The sequence below is a fragment of the Venturia canescens genome, chromosome 1 (assembly GCF_019457755.1).
Source record: "Venturia canescens isolate UGA chromosome 1, ASM1945775v1, whole genome shotgun sequence".
NCBI classification, from domain to species: domain Eukaryota; kingdom Metazoa; phylum Arthropoda; class Insecta; order Hymenoptera; family Ichneumonidae; genus Venturia; species Venturia canescens.
Genome location: NC_057421.1, coordinates 17,864,418 through 17,889,351, shown reverse-complemented (window position 1 = coordinate 17,889,351; position 24,934 = coordinate 17,864,418). Strand labels below are relative to the sequence as shown.

The window sequence follows — 24,934 nt, the reverse complement described above, 5'->3', positions numbered from 1 at the left end:
TCGGACAGGAATCAAAATTTGGACAATTCTCCACGCCACCAAATTATTTCGTCAGTGATGATTGACTTCGCGCGAGGTATTCTGTTCGATTCATTGGCTATGTTCAATCAAAGGCTTCGTGCATTATTTCAAAATTCATTATTCACGTCTAATTATAATTATTCATTTGAATTTCTCAATGGGACTCGAAACAACGATATCATACGAAGCGACGTTTTTATTCAATTTCGTATTTCAGTGAAGTCAAATTAATTACGAATAAGATAATATACGTATATCCATCGGATATTCAATTTAGATTGAATGCATAGCGAACTTTCGATATTGGTTGGCACGTTGGTAATGCTCAAAGTGAATATGATGCTCCGTAGGAAAAAAAAGCTGATACGTTCAATTGAGAAATTCAGATCAATGCAAGAAAATGGAAATTAATTAATTTCGTTCACCGAAGCTTCGATTGAGGTGAATAAATCCTCTCAGCGCTGTCAAAACGTTGCTTTGAAATAATTCATGAAATCGTGTCTACTTTGATTTAATTATCTGTAATATTACTGTGAAAATAATTGTAACATTTATGGGAATAGTTATTGTCAGAAAAACATAACACAAATCCGAATTACCAGAAGTTTTTTGAATCACAAAATGAATCGAAGCTTTCACAATTATTCCTGGGACGAAGTACTATCGCTGCGATTCTTCGAGCTGAAAATATTCATGATTTATTTTCATTGAGAGTATTCTATTAAAACTATTTCTGCCTGCGTAAAAATTAGTCGGACAGGTCGTAGTGAGTGTGAAATATTCGTCATATTAATCAAAATCGCATTCCGCTTCTGAAGTGTTTCACTTTCTAAGGTAGATCATGCCCGAAGGATCGTATTTTATGGGTGTCTAAATTCGATCGATTTTTACTCCCTGGGTAAAGATATAATCACTTTAAATTAATACCAGAGTTGTTAATTAATTCGAAATTGTAAATAAATTTGTTCAACTTATCTGTTGGCGAATGAAATTACGAGCCATTAATTAATCGGGGATCCATCACCGACTGGAAACCGAAATGTCATTCGTCCCGTACGAAAGTACTATAGTTTTTTACGTGAAAAATCGCATTATAGAGCGCAAAGGGAAATGGATCAAGAAAAAAGTATTAATAAAAAGACAGAACGCTGTGCCAGGAATGGGTCAAGCCAAAACGAAACAAAATGCTGAAATAAGCAAATGTGAGGTACGAGTGCTCATTACCAATTTCGTTCAATCTTTAACGTAATTTATCTTTATTACTAGTAAGACAATCATTTCGATTTTTTTCCCAAACCTTCATTACATACTTCATTATTATTGTATACTTTTTCATAAACTTCGTAAGAAGTTTATCTCAATAATCAATAAGACGAACCCTTTAAAATTTGATATGCATGTTAGTCGACTTCTCATTTAAACTATGTGTAAATTTCAAGACTTTATTAAGAAAATCGTTTCGTGCATGAACTATCTCAATGGGAATCATATTTTCGAATTGAAAACTCAAGTCACTGTCCGCCTCACACATCTCGATATTCTGACGTTCCATCATTCGATGATATCACTGTGTCTCGATTCAAGTCATTGATTCTATTAAACTTTATCAATATTTTACAATAACTAGACCGACGGTTTAATTACATTAACGCATAATGCGTGTCAAATCAACAAAAATGTTTAGCGAAAATATGCTAGACTCCGCACCCTCTTTGATTACCGTGTCGCTAATTGTCAACGGACCCTCCCTTTTAATTAACTATGTGCACATTGCACATCATTTTCGAAAGTGCGTGATAACTCGTTGGAAAAATAGCTGAGCATACAGCAAATAATAGTGTTTTATTTTTTTGTGCATGACCGAGCGGTCACCCAACAAAGTAATGGCCATACCCAAGAACGCTTTATTTGGCGATCAGTAAAATCACCCTCGATTAATAAAATGAAATAAATATAATCAGAATATCGAGGAAAATCGTTGTTCACTTGGTGGATCGTTTTTATACAAAATGAGTGTTTTATACAAATGAAATGAATTTTCATCGCGTATGCGAAGGCTTTTCCATTAAATTTCTCGAGTTAATATTAAAGAAAAAAAAGCTGAAGTAATAGAATTTTGAGAAAAGGTTAAAAAGTTAACTATGAATCAATGGAAAATTTTCCAATTTCAGTATGAAGGGGAAGGAGGAAAGTGGAACATCCCTGGGAAAGAATGAATTTCTTTTTCATGAAAAAATAGTAAAATTTTGATCCTTCGAGCGAATCGAACGAGTATTTGTCCGTCTATCTGCTGTCGCAAAACAATATGAAAGTGGAAGTAGAAGAGAGCTAGAAAGGCTTGTTTTCAGACTGAATATTGGTGTGACTCGGGCGACGCCTCTGGTGGAAAATTAACGTTGGAGCTTCCTGCGATAGTGGGTGCACACTTCCGGGTACACAGTGGAGCACAAGGAGTGAGTTATGCATTTGGCCGTTTCATTCGAAAGGCCAGCTAACCCAGGAAGAGTCTCGTCGCGGTTTGGTCGCACTTTGCCGCTCTCTTTCTCCCTACTCTTCCAACCCTTAAAGAGACGTTTTGTCTCTCGTAGTTTCACGCGCGTTCGCCTTTATCATTTGTCTTCCTCGCCGAGAGATAGAAGCAAAGTTTTCAAAGACCTTCGGGGTCCCAAGTTTGCAATTCCACACGGGCCTCAGTAAATTTTCTTCATTGTACGAATTAATGGTTTATCTTCCATACGTCTAACTTGAAAAATTCTCCAGCACACTCTTTCTAAAAATTTCAATCATTCACACTCGCTTATTTCAACGTTGAAAAAAATGGAACGAATACGAGTCAGAATCAAAGGACTATTCTGGATTGGAAGTATATGATTCAAGAACTCTTCATAGAAGTACACTTTTGAGTTGGGGAAAAAACTGGAATGAGCTTTGGAATATGACGCAATCACGTTGACAACCTCCAGACCAAAAATCATCCTTCCAGACCCTTTTTTACTTCAATAGCAATGAAAGCGTTCTTCATCACTTGGCAATGTTCCATAATCTTTCAAACTGAAGAAAGACCGTTTTATTCAAATCTGTTTTACTCGCATTCCACAAATTGTCCGGACCTAAATGGATCAATTATAGTTCAAGTTGTCTGAGTAATTGAAGAAGCTCATCACTCGTCATCGAAATAATTTTCCCCCAATTTTCGTGCTCTCCGAGGAAGTCTGTGATTTCCCTCAGATTTTTACAAAGTTTCTTTTATCATTATAAAAAACGTCGAGCAATAGAAAATTAAGTTTAATGTTAGAGGAGAGAGAATTCAAATAATGTGTCCCGAAGGTAATAAGAGTTTCGAAATTCCTCTCGAAATTCCACCTTTTCAAAAAAACCAACAAATCCTCATACCAGTTATCAAAAAAATACACTTTCCCTTAAAATCCTCGCATACATATTTTGGAAAGAATTCTACGTAAAAATTGAATATAAGCCTGCTATATTATTGAAGAAAACATCGTGAAACGAAAATTCACGTCTGCGCGGAATGTAAATCTGTAAATAATAGTTGAGCGTGCTCGTACATACATGCACACATAACGTATGTGTCTGTGTACATAAAAGGCAGGTCGCTCTTGAAAAACTTTACAATATGAAAATCCAACGAGTGGACGATTATGACTTGTCTTCCGTCCCATATTTTTGTTCGCATGCATCTATAGACGCTAATGTCTACATAACAACGACGACTATGTGCAAAACCCTTGCCTGCTTGAGACAGGCAAAAAGTTCCGATTGGCTTTCTCTGTCGAGTGCTTTAATCGCTGCCCAGAGAATGCTTTACCTTCGTTTCTCGATTCGTGTTTATGATTATTATTTCCATTGACATTCTTTTACTTCTGAATCATTCGGACTATATTTTATAAGTGTCAGTGAAGATGAATGTTGAAAGTTGAATTCTGTGATAAATTGTAGAAATTTCTGAACTTTTTTTTCTATGCTATTTGGAGATGAAATTTACAGGTTCTGTACGAGGTGTTTTGTTTTTTTATTTGCAACATACGCAAATTTGTCATAAGAAAAAAATTAATGTTCGTAGCGAAGAAAAAGATTTTGAAGTTTTTAAACGTCAGTAAATATATTTGAATTATGTGCTCGAGTGTTGAATTTATTTGAGAAATGGTAATATTCTCAATTGGCTAATTTTATCGGGAACTGTTACGATAATGCGATCACGAAGCAATCGCATTCGTGGATAATGAACTCATTCGAATCTGAATGCTCTTTGTTATAATATATTTGTAATGAACTCCTGTGTGTGCATGTCCGATGATCATCGACACGATTGAACGGTTCTTACACGTGCGCGCAGTAAATTGAGTGGTCAATGAGAAGAGGATCGTCTGAATCTCAAAAGTTTGGCCGACTCGTCAATTTTCTCGAATTACCCAAGGTTGGTAACGATTTTCCGGGGTACTTGAGCCTCGGTCTGACCGTAATGGCCGAAGGGTACCATTAACTCAGCTAGCAAATGATGATCAAACTTTAATTGCGCCCTTATCGAACTGCTATAAGTACCAACAAACTCGGGTTTACCAACAATTACTCAGTTCACTAATCGGCCAGTAGTTACTGTCAAACTTCAACAATTACTATCAAATTTCCTTAACTATTACAAATCACATTGATTTTCAGTATCGAATGTCAATTGAGCTGATCCTAGCTTGCACCGTTCAAATAAAACGAAACTATTGCTCTCTATTTTTCATAGCATTATCTGTTCAATTTTCAAATTTGAGCTCTAAGTTTGATCCACTGTGATGAAAATAAAAGTACCGAGCCATTGACCCTGCTCGACGTAAGACAAAACTTATAAATCGTAAAATTCTATGGAATATTCCATTGCTGTTTGCTTACATTTGGATCCAAAATAATTTAAGCTTAAGGTATTCCTTTCACGAACCCGCAATCTCTACAAAAAATTGATTTTAATTTACAGAAAAGTACAACTGCATCCGAATAAATTGGCGAAATTTCAGGTCAGGTTATCGACCATTTAATGAAGAATTAAAATGTCAAAAATCGTAAAATTTCTACGGGAGCTTATGGAGAATCCATCATCACCACATTTCTATTCAATAATTTATACACCGAATATCTCTGAATTCCTGATAAAAACTATCTCACGAATAGAAAAAAATGTAAGGAATCCATAGCGACAATAAAAATAAAGGGTTATCGAATGTTGAAAAAAGATATTAACGATATAAGTTGGAAAAGTGGCAGAAGCAGAAGCTTTTGCCATATAACAGCGCGACTTCTCAGAGGTTAGCAATCAGTTCAAATTTCGAGTGCCTTAATTTGCGACACCAAAAAATACGGCCCTGCGAAAGGAATACCTTAACATATTTTTCATTGCAGCTCAAACACAATATTCGAGTCTCCTTTTCGAAAACTTGTAATTTGACATTGTCGTATTGATATTTTTATCACTATTAAACCTGTCTGATGTTGTTGGGAAATTTCAATGCCAGATTTAATAAAAAAAACATCGAAATTTTCTTTGATATCTCATGTTTTATTCCCTTCTCAATGATGCATATTCAGAGTGCGTATTATGGTTAACTGGTTTCATGATAGATTCATCTGAACGCACAATTATGCACTTTGTTAAACGAGACAAATATTTACACATTATTTCTTCGTTCTTGCAATATTTCGTATTTCGTAGTTCTTTCAATTATTATATTTTATATTGTATCGATTATACCACATAAAAAAATCGATGTGGATTGTTAAATCTAAACATTCATTCAATAGATTCATTCGGTCGCACCTCATACACGGATCGCTCGCTGAGTTTACCGATAAGTCGATCTGAGCCTTTGATGTGTATTTTCTTATTGACATCGATGAAATTTGTACAGTTGGAATAAAGCTGATTTCTTTTTTCTTTCACCCGAAAGCCGATGGTACATCAAAATCTATCGAAATTGGTCAAACTTTATTCGATCGAATATTAAATCTGCTGAAGAAAAGAATTCTTCCCATTTGATGAATAAACTTTCGTGACCACCCAACAATTCAAATTTCGATACCACTTTCATAACGGGCAATATTCCGTTGTTACAAAATTCGATTATTATCGAATTTTCAAAAATTCTCGATGACCGATTTGGACGCATCTCAGAGCAGCGTTCGTAAGCGAATCTTGTCTCTTTCGCTTGTCGCAGATTCGAAACAATCCATTCGTTTCCTCCTAGGATTGTCGAACACTTTTGTCTTCTTTTATGTCATTTATTTCCTTTTCGCTTTGTTTTATGTTTTTTTTTCTCTCAAAGTCGTGTGAATTTCCAGAGTAGTTTTTTGAATTCACTTGACACGTTTTTGTTGCCTTTGACGATAAATGTCGTTCGCAGGAGGTGGCGGAAGGTCTTCGTCTTCACTGTCTTCACCACCGAGACGACCTCTACGACGTTTCGAGCCAATGCTCGGACCGTCATTCGTTTCGTCCACTATCCAATGCACCGATTTCGCGAGATCGAACAATTTTGTGTCACAACCGTTGTCTGCGACTGGCATTGGCGCTGAAAGTAATTGATAAATAAGAAATTAGAGAACCTCGAAGAATCAATGAAATTCCAATTACACTGGTCCGCAGAATTCAAAGTTTTTATTTTTCACAGCAATATCTTGGTCAATCAATCAAGTCTTAGCTCATCCAATAAAGCTTCAATTTTTCGGGGGAGATGCAAGTTTTCCGTGAGACTCAAATTCTACGATTGTATCTAGAAAATATTGAATAAAAACAAACTAAAAACAAAAATTCTCAAAGTGTTTATCGAAAGACGAAAATCATGGGGACCAGTGCTTTTTTGGTTCCTCAAATGAGGAACTCTTCAAATTTTAACATACAATTATTTTGTCGATAAATCCTACCATGCTCTGGCAATTGAATTCTGCTGAAAACGTCCATAAGCAAATCGACTGCAACGAAAGGACCTCTGAAGCATCCTGGTGGGGGCAGTAAAGTGCACAATTGTGCAGCTGTTGGTGGTAAAGGAAATGAACCACCTGCAATTTTGTAAACCGAAATCATTAGTTTTTATAATTTCAAGAATATTTTCATGAAAAAATATTATTCGAACAAATTGATGAATGCCCCAACAAAATATTCAATTTTAAATCAGCATTAACTGACCTGGGACCGGATGTTCACCGGGCAAAGCATTGACCTTTGGTTTGTAAGGAATCATTTGAGAAAGATCTGGCCTAGGTAAAACGGTCCTGGTTTCCGAAACTTCGGGTACTCGGGGCATATTGCCGATGGGATTTCTCGTGCCACCAGATACTTCGACATAACCAATAGACCTTAATTCCATCGTCGTACAGGGATAAAGATCTAAGAATTTGTATCTGTCGACCAATTGCGCAGTTTCTTTTCCTTCGAACTCCTTCAACTTTTCCAAAACTGCACTCCGTCGTTTCTCAACCTTGACGATACTTGCGAGGTCACCGATGTTCGATTCAAACTCCAAAAATCGATTCCAAATGTCACTGCAATTTTTTCCATTCAATGATAAATCATTAAATAACAGATAAAAAAAAAAGAGTAGAAAATATTGAAAATACGAAACTTACACAGATTTTTCCGGTTCCAAGCTTCCCGATGATAGAACACGCTCGAATAATACTCTTGTGTTGTTGTCCTCTGAAAATATTTTCATTAGTTTCGTACGAAATTTGTCTCGATCGAGAAAATGTTTCTAATTCTTTCTTAATTGTATGCTCTTTTTCATCGTACCATTCAAATGTGATAAATAATCAATGTAACACAAAATATATTCGGGGTTGTCCGCGAATTTTTTCAAGCCCAATTCGAAGATACGAAAAGCAATGTTTTTGTCTTTCGTACAGTAGTACTCCATCAACGCAGCTGCGACATAAACGTGATGACGACAACGTTGATCTTCACGAGCTCTTTTGAAAACGGTCCTCGCTGATTTTATTCCCTCTGCGCGTCTTGCAAATTTCATATACTGAACATATGCCTGCAAAAATGAGAAGGCTCGTAGAAAATGAGAATGGACTTCTCGAAAACACGAATGAGATTCAACTACAGAATATATCTGGATTCAAATTCAACGAACTAATTTGGAGCTTTAAAAAATTGAGCCAATTCACAGAATCGAATAAAAATCTTAATTGAACATAGACGATTCCTCATGACTTTTATTCGTAGGTTTTTCTATTTATATAGGAATATTTTTATATTCGAATTGTGGTCTATAAAACTACATTTTTTGTATTGTTTCTTTCAAATCAACAAAATTCAGATAACTTTCCGACTGATTTTGAATTGATTACAGTTTCTGTTACCATCAGTCGGTGTTTTAGGGAAGAAAACACAAGGAAGAAACGGCTTACGAACCAGCGTCGGATCGATGTCAGGGATATCAAGAAATTTTTGATATATTTGATGAACTTTCTCGTACTTGACACGTCCTTCCTCGAAATCGGCGTGTGCAAAATAGAGTAACATATTTTTTGATAGCAATGTGTTAGTCGCTCTTTCGAACATCGTACCCGCCTCGTCGCTCAAATTTTTCGCCGCGTTAACGTCTCCTTTTTCCGTCAAAATTTTCGAACTCAACTCGAGAAAATGTGCAGCCTGATGCCAAACTGCTGGATGGTGACCAAGGCAAAGTAAACATTGCTCGATTGCAAACATTACTCGTCGTGCTACCAAAGACGTGTCTTCGGTTCGCAAAGGATTACTTCTCTCCCAAGCTATATATTTTTTCCACAATTCCACCTAGTCACAGAAACAAGGAACTCTTACAATAAATATTTCTTCGAACAAATTTGTTATTTCAATTAAAAATTTGATACAGTGGAAAAATTCGTAATGACCAAACAAACCAGAAACATCAGTACAAATTTGTTTGGTTTTGGAGTTTAAGTGACTTTTGATTGTGACAATAAAAATCTCTGTAATAAACGGGAATATTGTTGTGATATTCTAGAAATAATTTATCCAACGGAATCACAAATCAAGAGCCTGAATTTTTCAAAATCTTCATGAAAATGAAATGAAAAAGTTAAGAACAAAAATAATAATTCTCTGAACACCGAAGAAGTGAATTTATGTTCTGTTAATGAATTTGGCCTTGCTGTGATTCGCAAGCATGAATTTTTTCACGTATTGAGATCTGCCAAAACAAAGAAATCATAAAAAAATAATCGAGTTTTTCACATAAATCCTCCAAATTGATCATAGAAACAGGATTCATCTTTTTCACCTGTTTGATTTCTTCCGCATGTCCCGTAGGTGGTACGCTAGGTGCACTTCTATTGAGTCCTCTCGTAACAGCTTCCAGTTCCTTGGCAACTCTTCTCGCGTTCATGTAATCTCTCGATCTCTCTATAGCCATTTTTTCTGCTATTATCGGATTGATATTTTGTTCGAAAGTCATGTAATCCTTCCACAGCTGTTCCATGTTTATCATCGGATTAATGACGCCTCGTTGATAAACCTGCAATTCGTTTGCTTGAAATATTCCAATAGACTGTATCTTAATTTACTGTAATTATATCTGGAGTCAAATGCGATGACATCTTCATGAATATTGGTGACTGAAGAATTTGATTTTCGAAGATGTTGAAATGATTGAAAAAATGATCGAGTTTCGCTATTTTTTACCTTTCGTACGGCGCTTATTTTTTGATTTTCAGCATAAGAACCCACGGCCTCGACACTCTTGAGAAACGTCACGTAGTCGTTCCAAATACTGTACGAATGTATGTCCATACCAATTTTGTCCAACGCAAAATCGTAAGCCTGCGCCATTTTTTCTCTAAAAATAAAACATGAATTTGTAATTAAGTACTTTCTCAGGATAAACATTCCGAATACATGAGTTTTCCTGTGTGGCTGTGATGCCAATCGACATTCATAAAATGCAACGACTTTCTTCCTTTTTACTGTCACTCAAAACTGTTTTGCGGATTCACAACACAAAAAAAGATGAATAATGTTTTTTCAAGCCAACCAATCAACAGAGAAATTATTTTTCCAAATACAGCCAAAAAAGACTGATAAATTATTATTTTTCACCTCACTTTGACTTAAAACTCCTGACTTAAAACAGAATACAGAAATGATGAGATCCAAATGTGGGGAATATTGGAAAAAATCGTTTAGTAGATTTGTGTTTACAATGTCATTGATTGATATAGTGATTGGGAATCTGGTCATTGCAATAAAATCAAAAAAAATTTCGAATGCTCGTTGATATGTAAACTTGAAAAAAAATCAGCTGTCCAAGAGGAAATGAAATTTTTTACATTCTCTTTGATAAATTTTGCGTTCTTAAATGAACGAATAAGCAAAAATGTTTATTCGATAGGTAACGAGGAAGCATGTTTTTTGCTTGTCCTTACGGGAATTTGTTTGAAAACCACTTGTTTCATAGATTGAGACTGTACAGTTTTTATCAAGGAATAAAAATTTTCAAATATTTTCTCGATACGAACACACTACAGCAAAACGTGTTGCTGACACAAAAAAGTCGTTGCATTCCAATAGTGCGACCTTTGAATTCGTATATGTATATCAGGTGTCTAAAAAACAATGATAAAAACGAAATCAACGAATTTTCATTTAATTATATTGCGACAAGACACATTGTTGCGAATGATATCCGAATTGTCATGATTTTGACAAAAGTTAATACTTTTTGTGGCATGAACCACTACCGTATTACAACTGCTCAATGGACGCAGTTGCAACCATGGCCTTCACTTTATTTTAATCATTTTAATGATACTATAAAAATTGGCTACTTGCTGAGAGAAAAATTGAATGAACTATTGGCCAATTTTTCAGCCGTATCCGAGTGAAAGGTGGGCACAGGAATGCTTTCATTAGTTCGTAGTGATGAGGTGACGAATTTTTAAAAAATTACTATATTTGCAATAAATTTAGAAAAATTAAAACATAGACTTGTATTGAGTTCGACCGAGTCTTGGTTGTCTCCATTCACTGTTTTTTTTTTCGTATCAATGTTTCAGAAACAGCCATAAATTCATACACGAAATGTTAATAAGTGTTGGAATAATTGGAATACTTACTTGTACGTTGCAAGACTGGCCTTAGTTTCTTTGACGTAAGAAAGGTACAGTTTCCACAATTCAATATTCAAGATTTTCATGAGGCACCTTTGGAAAAGCTGTCGGATAAAACATTGAGATACATGATTGCACAAATGACGTAAATCCTCAACCGTTCGCAGAGTTTCTCAGTAGAAAGAAAAATGTTTTATTTTTAAAAATCGGACGAACTCGTGCCAACGAGATTTGCTCGAAATTGAAAAAATTGGGAACATAATGGAGCCACTGCCTTACTTACCCCCGAAGGCAAGTTTCGTTCTGACACAGAGTATATAATGTAAAAAACACACGTGGGTTATTCGAATAAGAGGTCCAAAGCAAACGAGATCTAATATTTTATCATTTTCTTCGTTTTTATTATCTTTCTTATTTCCATATATTTTTATTATTTACATAATCGTTTTTCAAATTCCTTCCTATAACATTATTTCGCTCTGTCTCTTTCTTTTCCTCTTTCGGATGGTGAAGTCAAACACGGGATAAATAATGAATGCAACAATGCATTTTAATTGCTGTAATGATTTATTTGCAGCAAACACAAAATATAACCACGACTAAAATGTTTCTTTTTTTATTTGTAAAAATCTGTTTTTTTATTAGGAGAATAATTCGTAACGTAATCGAAAGCCCCACGGAGTAAATAGGTTTATTTATTTCAACTACAAGTGGGGAGCAACGGAGGGAGAGAGCGGGGTTTGCGAAGTGGACATATATAAATGGAAACCTGTGCGGGATCAACGAATAATCGATCCCGAAAAACATTTTTAAAATTAAGACCATATGAGGCAGCACAAAGCAATGCGATTCGAATGTTTTTGTTTTCTTCATTCGTTGTTGAAAAAATTAGAGTTATTGGTTCGACAATGAAAAACCACATTTTAACATCGATGAGAAAAAAGTAATACTGTTTCGCAGTATTTTCAAAATCCATTACTTTGTGTCACCTCTTGAAGTAACCCAGCGTGTGTTTGAGGCACATTCAGTATTCCTCAAATGAACGCATCCAGGAGAAGGATGTTGCGAAATAAAGAAATCCGGCTTGTAGAATCACAACGGAAAGAAAGATTTGCTATGATCGAGTAGAGAGAAGTTTTAGTTCCATTTTTTCTGGTTCTTTTTTTTTATTTGTGTCTCCGATAAGCGATTTCCCGACGAAACGCAACAAACCGCAGTGTTGCAGGAAGGAATACAAGGCTGTTGCCATTCAGAAAGTTGTCTTCTGTGGTTTCGTTATTCTACCTTTTCTTTCATTTTTCTCTAAATTACTTTTCTTTGTCCAACGACAAAAAGAGCTGAGAAAGAAAGAATTTTAGCGACGGACCAAAGAAAGCAACCTCCCAAATGCGTTGACGTAATAATAATTAAACAATGAAATAAGTGGCCTTTGGTGAAACATCATATCTTTTTTATTCACCTCACATAATATGTAAAGTGCTGAGAATCACAAGTATTTGGTTTTCTTCGGTTTCATTTATGGTTGTTTTTTTTCTTTTTTTTAATTTTTCGACCATAGTATCATAAAATAGCATTCATCAAATCGACGATATTTCTTTCTGTTTACATAGAGCTAAACATTGAATATTCTCTATTGATCAATCAATCCTGTTGTTCAGTCAAAATAGCTCGTTAATTTATTAATGAAACACATTCGCGAGGACTGTTACAAACTCAAAATTTTCGATAATCAACAAATTAGTTGCATTTTTTCTATTTCTTTTACTGTTTGATATTTCCCTCCCTCTTTTTGGTATTTCAATTTTTTTTTCTTGCTTTCTAATTGAACAACCGTAGAGAACGATACATATAAAAAAAATACATATTTAATTACCAACGCACGAATCGTTCCGATTCAAGTTGGCAATAGTAACGATTTTGATTGACATACCTTTTCGACCTTCTCAAAGTTGCGCATTTTCATCTGCAACAAACAAGTTCACAAATTTATTAAATTTTTTTTTTTTCATTTCATTCTTATTGTTCCTATCATCAAATCATTAATATTTTCAATAATAACTTTCATTTTAAAAAGATCATTTTCAACTATCGATCTCTGTTTTATTCTATTTGTTTTTTATCCAATCATTATTTTTGTTTTTGCAAATTTTTTCAAAATAATCAGCATTTTAATGAACAAAGAACAATTTTCGTTATAGATGAAGGGATGAACATAGTTTTTTAGAAAATTGATTGCCTCCAACAAAAGCTACAAGACACATTTAAATACTATAAAAATTCAAATGTTTACAAACTGCTGACAAAAATACTTCATACACTGCAGAAAATCAACTTTTGATGAGTGAACATTTTATTCCAATGATTTTTTGATAATTTTGGAGTTATTTTGCTATTACATATCAATAAATGTAATATCCTACAAGAAAATAGATTTTTTCCAATGTGTTGCGAATGACAGTTGAGAGCAGATGAAAGCAAATGCCAATTGACATAATTTTCTGTGGCTGATGTTACAAAATAGTGCAAATACACACGTTTTCATTACTTTCTAACTGCGTATAAACATTACATGAATAAATGAATGAATGAAAACAATATAATCTAACGTCAGCATCGTTTTGATTTTCAAATATTGAGTAATTGAAGAGAATACTTGTTCAAATGTTACAAGATTTTTCCAATAATGTCTTGATCATTAACGAAATAAAATTGAATTAGATGATTTACTATTCTGGATTAATATTCTATGTTACATTCAGTATTAAATGTTATTCATTTGCATTATTTTACATAAAAATTCCATTCTTATGAAGTAGCTTTTTAGACAAGCTTCAAAAATACGTTTTTTTATTATTTTACCTCTTGTTCAATGTAAATTTTCCAGTAGCGGCCGGCAGATGGAAAAGCAGTGATGAGTTTTTCAAACATCGGGCGTACTTCGGGTATGGGTCTGTTTTGTGCTTCCCTGATAAGTATACTCCATGCTTCAAGGTCGTATGGTGACTCGTTGACAGTTTTTTGAGCCCGCTGCAGCTTCTCATTACCCCAATCCTGTTAGAAGCGATTCGAAGAAACACAAACAAAGAAAAATCCAGAATGTGTCTTAAAATTTATTACTGGAACTGAGTTATTAATCATTGTAAAAATTTCAATTACATTAAATTTGGTGATTATATATTCGCATAGACAATAAATTAATAAATTTCTAAAGATTCTCAAAAATTTCGAATACATTGGCCATCAAAAATTCGGATTTGACGATTGATCTATCAATTGCATGAATTTATACCAAGGGAATACACGTCTTTCTCGGACATACTTGATTTTAAAAAAAAAAACAAGGGTGATGACACTTTTTTATCTGATGAAAGACGGACATTTTTTTTAACATATCAAGCCTCTTCGAATAAAACGTCCAGTAGTATTTTTATAGATTGTACAAAGGTCTTAATAAGAATGAATTTTATTTTTCTAAGCATTATTGACAAGGACTCGAGAATTTTTAAGGTTATGAAATTATAGGTAGAGCCATTTTTTATTCGGCTATGTGATGTACTTACGAAATCAGTCTTCTCGTCCGTCATTGCTCGTTCGCTCCCCTCTTTCTCTCTTTCTCTCTGGAGTACTCTAAAAAAACGCTAAGCTTTTTTAAATCGTTCAACACTCGGACACGCAATGCATTTAACGGATATAATAATAAATTATTGTGTTTCAGCGAGGCAGCCCCGAAAGTAACAGAAAGTCCAAGGATAAGTTAATAAGTAACTAAAAAATTGTATTCTGACGCGGCGAAATGCTCACAGTCTCGAGTTCAAGTCGAGTCTTCTAATTTTGATCTCCTTTTTGCACTTGTGACTAGTTCCACGGGAGACGTGAGTTCAGTCAAAAGCTTATCACCCGGAACGATACGACATCTAACTATCATACATGACTTAAATTTGTCATCAAAAAACAAGAATCCCTCTGAAGATAGCCAATTTTTTTTTCAATTTTGAGATATCGGTTCGGATGTCTATATACATCTCTTTTTAGAAAAATACCTCTTCCGGGAGAAGTGTGCCCAAAATACGAACATGATGAGCAACAATTTTAACGATTATCAGAAAAATCAGAAAAATAGTGAGTTTGTTCGTACAATAAATTTAATAAATCAAACGCATTCATTAATTTGTAAATTAATTAATAATACACGTTATGTACGTTAGGCTGACCTTACACAAAACGATTTATTTTATTTTTCTGAAAAATGGGTATTTTTAGTACAAACATGTTTTATCCTTAAAATTTCAGTGTAACAAATAAATCTTCATACGAATTTTTATTTTTAATTTTTTTATCAAACTAATTTCCAAGAAGCGTTGAATTTTGGTCGGACAATCGTCGACATTAAAAAAAAAAACATTAAAACTCAAAAAAAGTCATATCTAAAATCAATCGCCAAGTTCACCGAGGTTTCGAACTCAACTACAAACATTGGGCGGAAATTGCTTATACCGCAGTGGCAGTCCCCTTATATATACGAGATAGGAACGTGAGTGAGTTTAGCGTTTAGCCAAACAAGAAAAAGAAGGACTCAAAACGAAATTGAACATCAACCATCAACTCCGATCAGTGATCAGACTAGACTGATCAGTCACTGTTAGATCGTGGACGCGGGAACATCATCAGCTTTTGTGAAAAATTCCCAATACAAGTTTTGCCGTGGTCCGTGGTCGCAAATTAATAAGAATATTTCGTCTGTACGAAACGTAGCATATGCAAATCTGTGCGACTTTAAAAGTAGCTATTATGTCAAAGTTGGTTCTATCTATGTGATAACCGTATAGTTAGCGTACGAAATTGAACACACTGCACTTGTTTGTACGTCAGTGTTTACATTTGTTTTTAGAGGTTAAGCCAGAATAAACGACAGTTTAATGTTTATCATTTCACATGTAATTTAATATTTTATCAGAATACTATACTTGATTGTGGTCATTTGAATATTAATTATATTATTTCAAAAAATATAATGCACAATCCGTAGTTTCAGTGTTTTATATTCATTTAAAAGATCATTAATAGATTAAATGATGCAGTTCCAATTATATTCAATATTTTTGAGCATTCAAATTATTTGACATTTCTGTTGAGTCTCTGAAATTGCATTCGAGAAATGTTTTGAATAAATTAATGTTGAATCAAATAATGACTTTTTACATTTTCAATTAAAATTCATGTTGTATTTTTCATTACATTCAAATGCTTCCTTGATTTAGCTGAAACCAATGCATTAGAATCTTCATTGACATAAACAATCAAAAATGGATCGAGGCAAAGCCAGTATAGGCAGAGGTGGGAAAAGTAAAATCGCTCAACACCCACCAGATCTATTTGCTCTTGGTACTAAAAACTCGCGCAGTGAAAGTTCAGAGTCTAAAAGACCAGGTGTAATTCATGGCAAACCAACAAATTCATCATCTTCGGTCTCCAGTAAGTTTTCTATTTATCATACTAAACATGCCAGAAATATCAAGTGAATCCTGAATCAAAGAAATAATTTTATCTGCAGAGGAACATGCGGCGATGTTGAAAAATATTTTCATGTATAACATTAAAACTGGTTTAAGATCATGAATAATTGAATTTTGGATGACTAGCAGTATGTTGAAATCATTTTTAACAATTTTGGACTTTTTTTTCAACAAGTTTATTTTCTTTAGTGATTAGTTTAGAAAATAAAAAAATTCTATACAACCAGTGCTTTGAGAGTATTTATTTCTTCGGTTATATACATACAAAATTAAATCTATTCAAAGTATTTCACAGAGTTCTGTTCATTTTAGGCTCTGACCGTAAAAAGGAAGCTGCACCAGGATCTTTGCAGTCGATGATACCACAGAAAAAACCAAAACTAGCAACACACACCCCACTTCCACGACCGCCGACGTCTAGCGCTGAAGCTTGGGAAGTTGTAGCATTAGATTGTGATCCTTTTGATTTAGTACCAATGGTGCTCGAAGCCAGTGATGCTGACGAGGGTGATAAAGTAATCGGTGTTGTATGCGGTGCGATAAGAACTCTTAAAAATCAACGATGGAAGCCTGATACCTTAATTTACATGGGATTAATGTATCTAGCCAAAATACGTCCATCTATATTCTCAAATGATTGTATATTACACGCCTTGTCCTCTCTATTGAAACGTGATCAAGCCCATAACTTTAAAAGCAAGGGAAATCCACTAGTACCCGTATTAGCTGCTAATTTATTGATGAGAGGGTTTCATGAGAAGAAACATTGGCCAGAAATATTCATAAAGGTAAAAATTTTGTATAAATTGAAATTTAATTCCATACTTAGTTCAGTGCAAAAAATGATATTAGAAAATTGAAAAATTTCGATGATTTCACAATAATTTAATGAAATTCTGTAAAAGAAATACTCGAATGTCAGACTCTAACTTAAACGAGATGAATCCGATTTTTTAAATTCTCAAGTAAAATGGAAAATAGGTAAAGATTACACATTTTGGTATCACCGTTACTCAAAAAATGATGAAAAATTCTTGGTACAAGTGCCATTTTATTTGGAATTGGTATCTGGATGATGTTACAGCTCTACATCGAGGACGCGCTTGGCGAACGAGTCTGGGTCGATCACGAAGAGTGCAAGGGTTTCACGGACAATATATTAACTGGCTTTAACACGAGGCATCCGCCGAAAAGTCTTATACAACCGGAATTATCGGTATTGACGCCTCGCGATTGTCACAGCCCTTCGGTAATGGAGGATGAAGATTCAGGCACATCAACGATACAATATCCCGGTGACAAGGATAAATCAGAGTTCACTGTGAGCCCGCGTTACGCAAATTGTCTCGAAAATATCGAACATATAGTCCTTGAAGCGATAAAGGAGCAACTGAATCGTCGTCAACCAGAGTCCATAACGAGAAATTTTTTACGTTTAATCTCGTATGCTTGTGGCTTTGTGGAGATAAGAAATATCGCTGTGCCACGTCTTGAGATGTGGCTTCATAATCCAAAACTGATGAAACCAGCACAAGAATTATTGTGCTATATATGCTACAATTGTACGACGCATACGCAGCGTGACGTTGAAGTTATAAGTCAATTGGTGAAAATAAGACTGAAGACAAAAGCTGTTATAAATTTGTATTTGAACGGTGTGAAGGAACTCATAGGTTTACACCCGGAGAATTTGTCGACGATATTAAAACACACGATTTACAATGAATTGTCAAACGCTCGGAATCCAAATAATATGCCAATGCTCGCTGTCATGTTTCAAAATTCACCAGAACAAGCAGCCAAACTTTTGGCTGAAATATTTCAAGATTTACTGATGAATCGGGAGGATTATTTACGTCCTTTAAGAGCACTTTTACGTGAGATTGTACGCGTCTGTCGTCACGACATAAGTCTCGTCACCATGGCAAGAACGTTGATGGCCGAACGACCAGAAATTTCGCAACAGTTGATCGGTTATGAGTTCAAAGAACGGGTTTTCATGGCGGTCGTTGATTTACTTTGCCTCTGCATGTTTCTTGGTATAAGTCCGCAAGTCAAAGAAGCTGTCAATTTAATACAACGCGGTGACAAAAAAGATATCGAAGTTTTGCATCAATTTCAAGAGTTAGTCTCCATCGTACAGTACGAAGCTATCTCTTGGCTACAAACATCCTCTTTCCAAATTTACGGTGTCGGACGCAACGAGCTTCTTCATGCTTTACACAAAATTATGCTCCTCGAACTGCCCGAACAGTATTACAAAATCGACAATTGGCCCGCAGAATGTGATAGAGCTTTTTACTTCCGTCAAATCACCGAAGTTCCTCTTCTCCAGACGACACTGCTGCGACTACTTCTCATAGGGTTTTCGAAGGTAAATTTTCTACCTTTTGAACCCCTCTTTAGAACTCGCGATCCTTCCTTTCAAAGTAATACCTTCCGAATAGACTGAGATTTTAACTTTCTATAATTCCATTTTGGCAATTAATTTCAGGAAAATGGTATAACGCATTCGGAGACCCTGGATGTAGTCGATCAACTTATCCGTAGAGCAGCTGCGAACTCCAATGAATCTTTTCCAACTCTTCAAGCAGACAAGATGGATTTGATTGAGCTCATATTCAATCTTTGCGTTTATCAGCCTCCTGGCTCGATAAATATTCCGGCTGGGTGAGCTTCTGATCCTTTGAAAAATAATCCACTGTAGAGAAAACAATTAAGCCTTCCCTTTTTTTCTAGCTACGTTCCCCCAACATTGGCTATATCAAATTTGTACTGGAAAGGATGGCTAATGTTGCTCATTCTGGCAGCACATAATCCTTCGACCATTGGTGCACACGCGTGGACAAGGTATCCAATTTTACGAACGCTCATGGAGATGTGCATAACGAAGTAAGTAAAATAAATGGCAACTATGATAAATCAATGGGAAAGTTTGGAAAAAAGAAAACACGACCCGTAAATTTTTTTTATACTGATGAAAACTATACGACAATTTGTTTATCTTGTTTATTCATAGCCACTTTTCGTATCCACCGCCGACGATGGCACTTCCAGAAGTTATCGAACAGGAAAGAACTAAAGAATTGCAAGTGGAAGCTCTCGAAAAACAAGAGATATTGGAATACGAGTCTCATCTGGCAGCTGCATCGACGAGAATGCAAATATCGGAACAAACTAGTTTATTGCTATCGCAATTGATCACTATGGACCCGACGGGAATAGCGAGAAGACCTCCTCCCGCCGTTCTCGAGCAATTACAAGGTCTAAATTCCTCCCATCGTCTCGGCCATTTGCTCTGTCGTTCTCGAAAACCCGATTTTCTCCTTGACATAATTCAACGACAGCAACAAAGTTCTTCGCAGAGTATGCCCTGGCTCGCCGACCTCGTACAAAACAGTGAGAGTTCGCTGAGTCAATTACCGGTTCAATGTCTGTGCGAATTTTTACTTTCTACGTCCGCTCAAGCGGTTGACAAACAACCGAGACAACAACAATTGCTCGCACATCTTCAAGCTCTTCTCACTGACCCGGACGAGGATCAACAGCACGCTTATGAAGTACTGGAATACTTTTTAAGAAGATTGAGCAGTCAGCAAAGCAGCAGTCGACTTCAAGCTATCGCTGGCTTAAAACTTGTTCTTGAATCTATTCCGTTGGACGATGAAAACATGGAAGTTGACGGAGAAAGTGAAAAGTACGTTGTCCTGTTTTTTATTCTGATATACATAAATTGACGCATTCACTTAGGAAAGATTTGTACCTCACCATCGAGAGGTTGCGATAACATTTTGAACAATGATCGCTAATTTTGAGAGCATTATTCATCTTAAGAAATGTCGATAAAAATACCTTTTTTTTAATTTTTTAATTACAGGGAAGTATGGTTACTGAGAAAGTTACCTTCAATACCGCACTTTCTCTCGGTACGTACGCTTGTTTCTACTGCGTTACGGGGAGCTTGCCAAGTCGAGAACAGTCCCGATTTGGTTCGCGGTTACATCGCTTTTCTCGCTGAGCACACCCAGCACGATGATCTACCGGAATTAACAGATTTAGCCAATGAAATATCACAATTGGTAGTTGAACGAAGTACGATAACAGCAGCTATATTACCCGAGCCAGACAACGATTGTCCTCAAGCTCGTCAGACCTTGAACGCTTTTAAGAGGATATTTTGCAATTATTTGGAAAAAGCACGTGCACCCCGGGGCGAAGGTTATACTTGGTCGGAGAGTCAAGATCAAATATTGGTTCAATGGAGTACCGGTGAAGAGTGCACGATGCATATACTCGTAGTTCATGCAATGATAATACTGCTGACTTATGACGTGTCAGACGACGAAGGATTATTCATGAAATTACTGTCAACGTGGTTTCCGGAAAATGCTGAGCCACCGAAAGCGTTCCTCGTTGATACGAGCGAAGAAGCACTCCTCATACCGGATTGGCTAAAATTACGAATGATACGGAGCAACGTACCCCGTCTCGTTGACGCCGCGCTCAAAGATCTTGAGCCCCAACAGTTGGTATTATTTATACAGAGTTTCGGTATCCCCGTTTTATCGATGAGCAAATTATTGCACACCCTTGATATAGCGGTGCAAATAGATCCAGGCTCAGTCGGGGGTGCTGTTCTTGACAAGATTTATATGGCGCAACTCGTTAAAGTTCAGCATAGAAGAGGTGCCACAGGTGGTTTGGTATTCGTCAACGTCCTACAGCTTCTCGAGCCACAGTTGCCCGATGAGAATATTCCAGAAACGCTCAATCTTCAAGAACCACTGCCGCCGAGTGCAACGGTACAAAAACAATCGGTCATTCAGTGCTCTGTCAAAACGGAAGTTCCACATCTCATTAATCGTCTTTTTATCGAGAACATTACGATGAATTTGAAGATTGATGCTTATCGTCGCTTGCACAAAACACTCGCCAAAGATTTGCAAAAATCATCGAAAGAAAGCGGCGCCGTTGTACTCGCAATACAACACATTTGCAGCGTTCTTAGTTCCATGCAAGTCAAACAGTTTCGTGACTCTCTTGTTCATATGCCACAATTTTCGTGTACACTCATGAGAGTCATTTTGTTACCGTTGAAAAAGCCAACAACCTCGAAACAAGTCGTCGAGCTGGGACGCAATATGTGCCTTAATCTTATTTCCCTCATTGGCGATGTCAATGCTCCAGTATTATCGATACTTCGGGATTTCGCGAATTTACATTTGAGTAACGCCCCTAGACGCAAAGAGCTCGTTGCGTTTACACAAAATCGTGAACCCAGCACAATTCTCGAAAATACCGATCCCTTGAATCTTGAGGGCGTCGGGAGAATGTTGCTCGATATTTGTCTCAAACAACAAAGAAATGATGCACTTGTCGAGGCCATGGCTAAACTTCTCGTCTCCGACAGTAACGAGGGTGTTGTAAAACCACGGACTGGTTTACTCATCGACTGGCTCGCTTCCATCGAGCCTGAACTCATCGGTACATGCCCCAATCTACAGATGACGTTATTATTTGGTAAAACAAAAGTACATGTCAAAATCGATGATAGTATTGTCAACTCGCACGCCTGCAGACCGTACTTGCTCACACTGCTGACCCACAGAGCTAGCTGGGCAACGCTACACAAATGTGTTGGACATTTGTTGGAAAAATGTGATGATGGGTAAATCGATTAGCTTGTTATAACGTTGGATGACAGTCCACCTTGTTTCTCTTTCATTTTGCTTCGAGTTTTAAAAAATTTCTTGCTTTTTTCATTACAGTTTTGATCCTACCGCCGTTCTTGATTTTCTTTGGGCCTTAACGTGCAACCCTAAACTCTGGCAAGGGCGTGACAAATTTACACCGAAACATTACGTTCCGGAAAATATTTTGCTCTTATCGGAAAAGCAACTTCTCGTACTTGTTGCTTACGTCGTTGACGAGGCAACTATCGTGAACGAACGACAGGGCAGAAACTCGGCTCTTACTCAAATGGAAACGCGATTGGACTTACTGCTACATTGCATCTCCACTGAAGAAAACAGGACTGCTAGCGTGGTCGAGTATCTCATTGAAAGAATGTCAAACAATGATAATGAGTGAGTTACTGTTCGAATTTCGAAAATTTCCTAAGCATAAGAAAAGAATGCCAAGGACGTGCAACACATTGGCTTGTATCTTTCAATGGGGAATTCATACTTCTGATGTTTTTTAATACGAAGTACTATGAAAAAGTACTATATTGACACATTGTTCGTTTTCAGCTCACGGTCTGACATGGCTCATCAATTTTTATTAAAGCTTTATATGAAGATTCCGAAAGTCATATGTTACCTCGACCGTTCGGAGACGAAAAAATTTGTCGGCAATGCCAGGATCACTGAGTGGACGGGCTCGACACTCGATTGCATGAGTCACGCTCTTTTAACGGCTCTAACGGCAACTCCTCGTCAGAAATCATGGATTAGCAAGTCGCAGGATTTTGAGCTTTGCGCTCGAAAAATGGCCGCTGTGCATCCAATATTGGTACTACGACAACTTCCGATGCTTGCGTCATCGCTCACCGGTCGTTCGTACTTTGATTTTTGCGACTTTCGTTCGGGCCATCATTTGAATTTGTTTATTCAAGTACTAGGATTATTGGAACTTTTGCAGCCTCATTTGTTCAATGAGGAACACAGGCCCGCTCTTGAGGATACACTGGCAAATTACTTCCAATGTTTCCAGGTAAGCCCTCATCGAAATAAATTTTTTTACCTTACCGAAGCTTCTCATTTTAATTTCATCGTGTATGTATATGTGAAATTTTTATTCTTCTTTCAGAATTATTCTCCGGGCAAGGAATTGACGCCCTTGTTGAACAGATTTATCACATTGTTGCAAGCTTACGTAGCTCACGACGCTCAACCGGCATTGAAATATTTACACAAAAATGTTCACGTCCTCCGGTACGATTTAGAAAATATATACAGAAATGAATTGTATTTCTAGCTAGAGACTTACTACGCTTGTGCAAAGCGAAATAAACTGTAGTCGTATCGAAGCAGTTGAAAAATGAGTGTGAAGTCCACGAGAACTTTTACGAGATGCTTCGTCGAGCATTTAAAAATTCAATTTGATTTTTTACAATGAATTTTATGTTTCTCAATATTTTCTTTTAGCGAGATACAGGCTCTCTATCCCGGCTTACCGAACCTACGGGCTCTGGTCGCGAGTATACCAGGCCCCAGAGAGGGCAACAATGGTGAGGAAATATTTGTTACGGGTGCACCTGTCGCACCTGTAGAACCAGGATTTCCATCACATTGGCCGTCGTTGATTACAACTCTCAGCAAGATTCAAGGCGACGGTGCGTACTGCGGATTTAATAAACTTTTAAAAACATCATTTGACTTTCGACTTCTCTGGATATTGTTCATCTGATATTGAAAAAATGTTTCAGATGTGTACACAGCTTTACAGGAAATTGACCATCTTTCTTCGCGGAAACCATCGGTGCTAGAGTTTGTCGTGGACAGTATAGCTGAATTGCTTGTATCGCCACAAGGAAATATAAGAAGTCTGGCGCACAGTCTCCTTGCGAGGGCACTCAAGTATCGACCTGCACCAAATTTGAATATTTTGTCTGCTTTCCAGCGCTGCTTGGACAGCCCGAGATCAGACGTGTTAATGTCTGCATTGGATCGACTACCCGAAATATTACTTTGCATGCAAGGTGAGATTTCTTCCGTCTTGTTATGTCCAAAAACACAATATGACGACAAATTTTTATTTCATTGGTATTAATCCCATTTTTTATTTTCATTTCAGAACACGCGTTGCCACTAATGCAAAAAGTTTTCGAGTTGGGCGTTAACTCAAACGTAAACACAATTACACATATAAACAAAAGTATTGCGTTGTTAAATATGCAACAAGGTTGCTGAAAAGTTTATATACTCGTTTTGACGAGATATCTATTTGTTTTCTGTTTTGTAAAAAGTGAAGATTGAAATGGCGGAAGAATTAACGTTGCAAAACGATAAGTCATTTTTGTACGGTTATGAAACTATTTTTAATGACATTACGTTCATATCTGGTATCCTGAGATTTAGGTCACCAACATTTGGACAAAGTTTATTACAAATAAAAGTATTATTTGTGCTAATCTCACATAGCACATACGAGGTTCATTTTTTCCCCTCAATTATAAATTGATTGAACTCTATCGTTTAGACAATCATTACTTCATTCTTCATACTCTAAATGTCCTGTTGCAGATTTTAAGAGTTTTCGAATCAGTCGAACAATATAAATTTATTTCG

General features: G+C 36.3%; 2 protein-coding genes across 6 annotated transcripts; one reads left to right on the top strand and one right to left on the bottom strand.

The window, feature by feature from the left end:
- Positions 1-5,560: 5,560 nt before the first annotated feature.
- su(f) (cleavage stimulation factor subunit su(f)) lies at positions 5,561-15,071 on the bottom strand. 2 transcript variants are annotated; one of them, XM_043433672.1, is made up of 13 exons: positions 14,932-15,071; positions 14,691-14,757; positions 13,990-14,181; positions 13,061-13,093; positions 11,137-11,234; positions 9,707-9,860; positions 9,306-9,539; positions 8,435-8,818; positions 7,808-8,054; positions 7,645-7,714; positions 7,205-7,560; positions 6,919-7,077; positions 5,561-6,590 (listed from the first exon to the last, which is right to left on the bottom strand). In XM_043433672.1, the coding sequence occupies exons 2-13, from the start codon at positions 14,712-14,714 to the stop codon at positions 6,376-6,378; spliced, it is 2,166 nt and encodes a 721-aa protein (XP_043289607.1). In that variant the 5' UTR covers positions 14,715-14,757; positions 14,932-15,071; the 3' UTR covers positions 5,561-6,375. The 2 variants fall into 2 exon arrangements, with proteins under 2 accessions (XP_043289607.1, XP_043289608.1); XM_043433673.1 differs by having other exon boundaries at positions 6,943-7,077; positions 14,691-15,003.
- Positions 15,072-15,231: 160 nt separating this feature from the next.
- On the top strand, positions 15,232-24,782 carry IntS1 (integrator complex subunit 1). 4 transcript variants are annotated; one of them, XM_043433671.1, is made up of 14 exons: positions 15,232-15,249; positions 16,389-16,602; positions 16,956-17,431; positions 17,728-19,017; positions 19,138-19,313; positions 19,383-19,535; positions 19,663-20,340; positions 20,521-22,311; positions 22,412-22,729; positions 22,895-23,357; positions 23,454-23,578; positions 23,792-23,979; positions 24,073-24,345; positions 24,441-24,782. In XM_043433671.1, exons 2-14 carry the CDS (start codon positions 16,434-16,436, stop codon positions 24,554-24,556), a joined length of 6,216 nt encoding a protein of 2,071 aa, XP_043289606.1. In that variant the 5' UTR covers positions 15,232-15,249; positions 16,389-16,433; the 3' UTR covers positions 24,557-24,782. The 4 variants fall into 4 exon arrangements, with proteins under 4 accessions (XP_043289606.1, XP_043289605.1, XP_043289603.1 ...); XM_043433670.1 differs by lacking the exon at positions 15,232-15,249 and adding an exon at positions 15,666-15,834; XM_043433668.1 differs by lacking the exon at positions 15,232-15,249 and adding an exon at positions 15,666-15,990.
- Positions 24,783-24,934: the final 152 nt, after the last annotated feature.

Excerpts from the sequence above, each read along its gene's own strand:
- IntS1 (XM_043433671.1), top strand. The coding sequence starts at position 16,434 with ATGGATCGAGGCAAAGCCAGTATAGGCAGAGGTGGGAAAAGTAAAATC. Across the intron at positions 16,603-16,955 it reads TTCATCATCTTCGGTCTCCA|GCTCTGACCGTAAAAAGGAA; the intron begins GTAAGTTTTCTA and ends TGTTCATTTTAG. Across the intron at positions 22,730-22,894 it reads ATGTCAAACAATGATAATGA|CTCACGGTCTGACATGGCTC; the intron begins GTGAGTTACTGT and ends GTTCGTTTTCAG.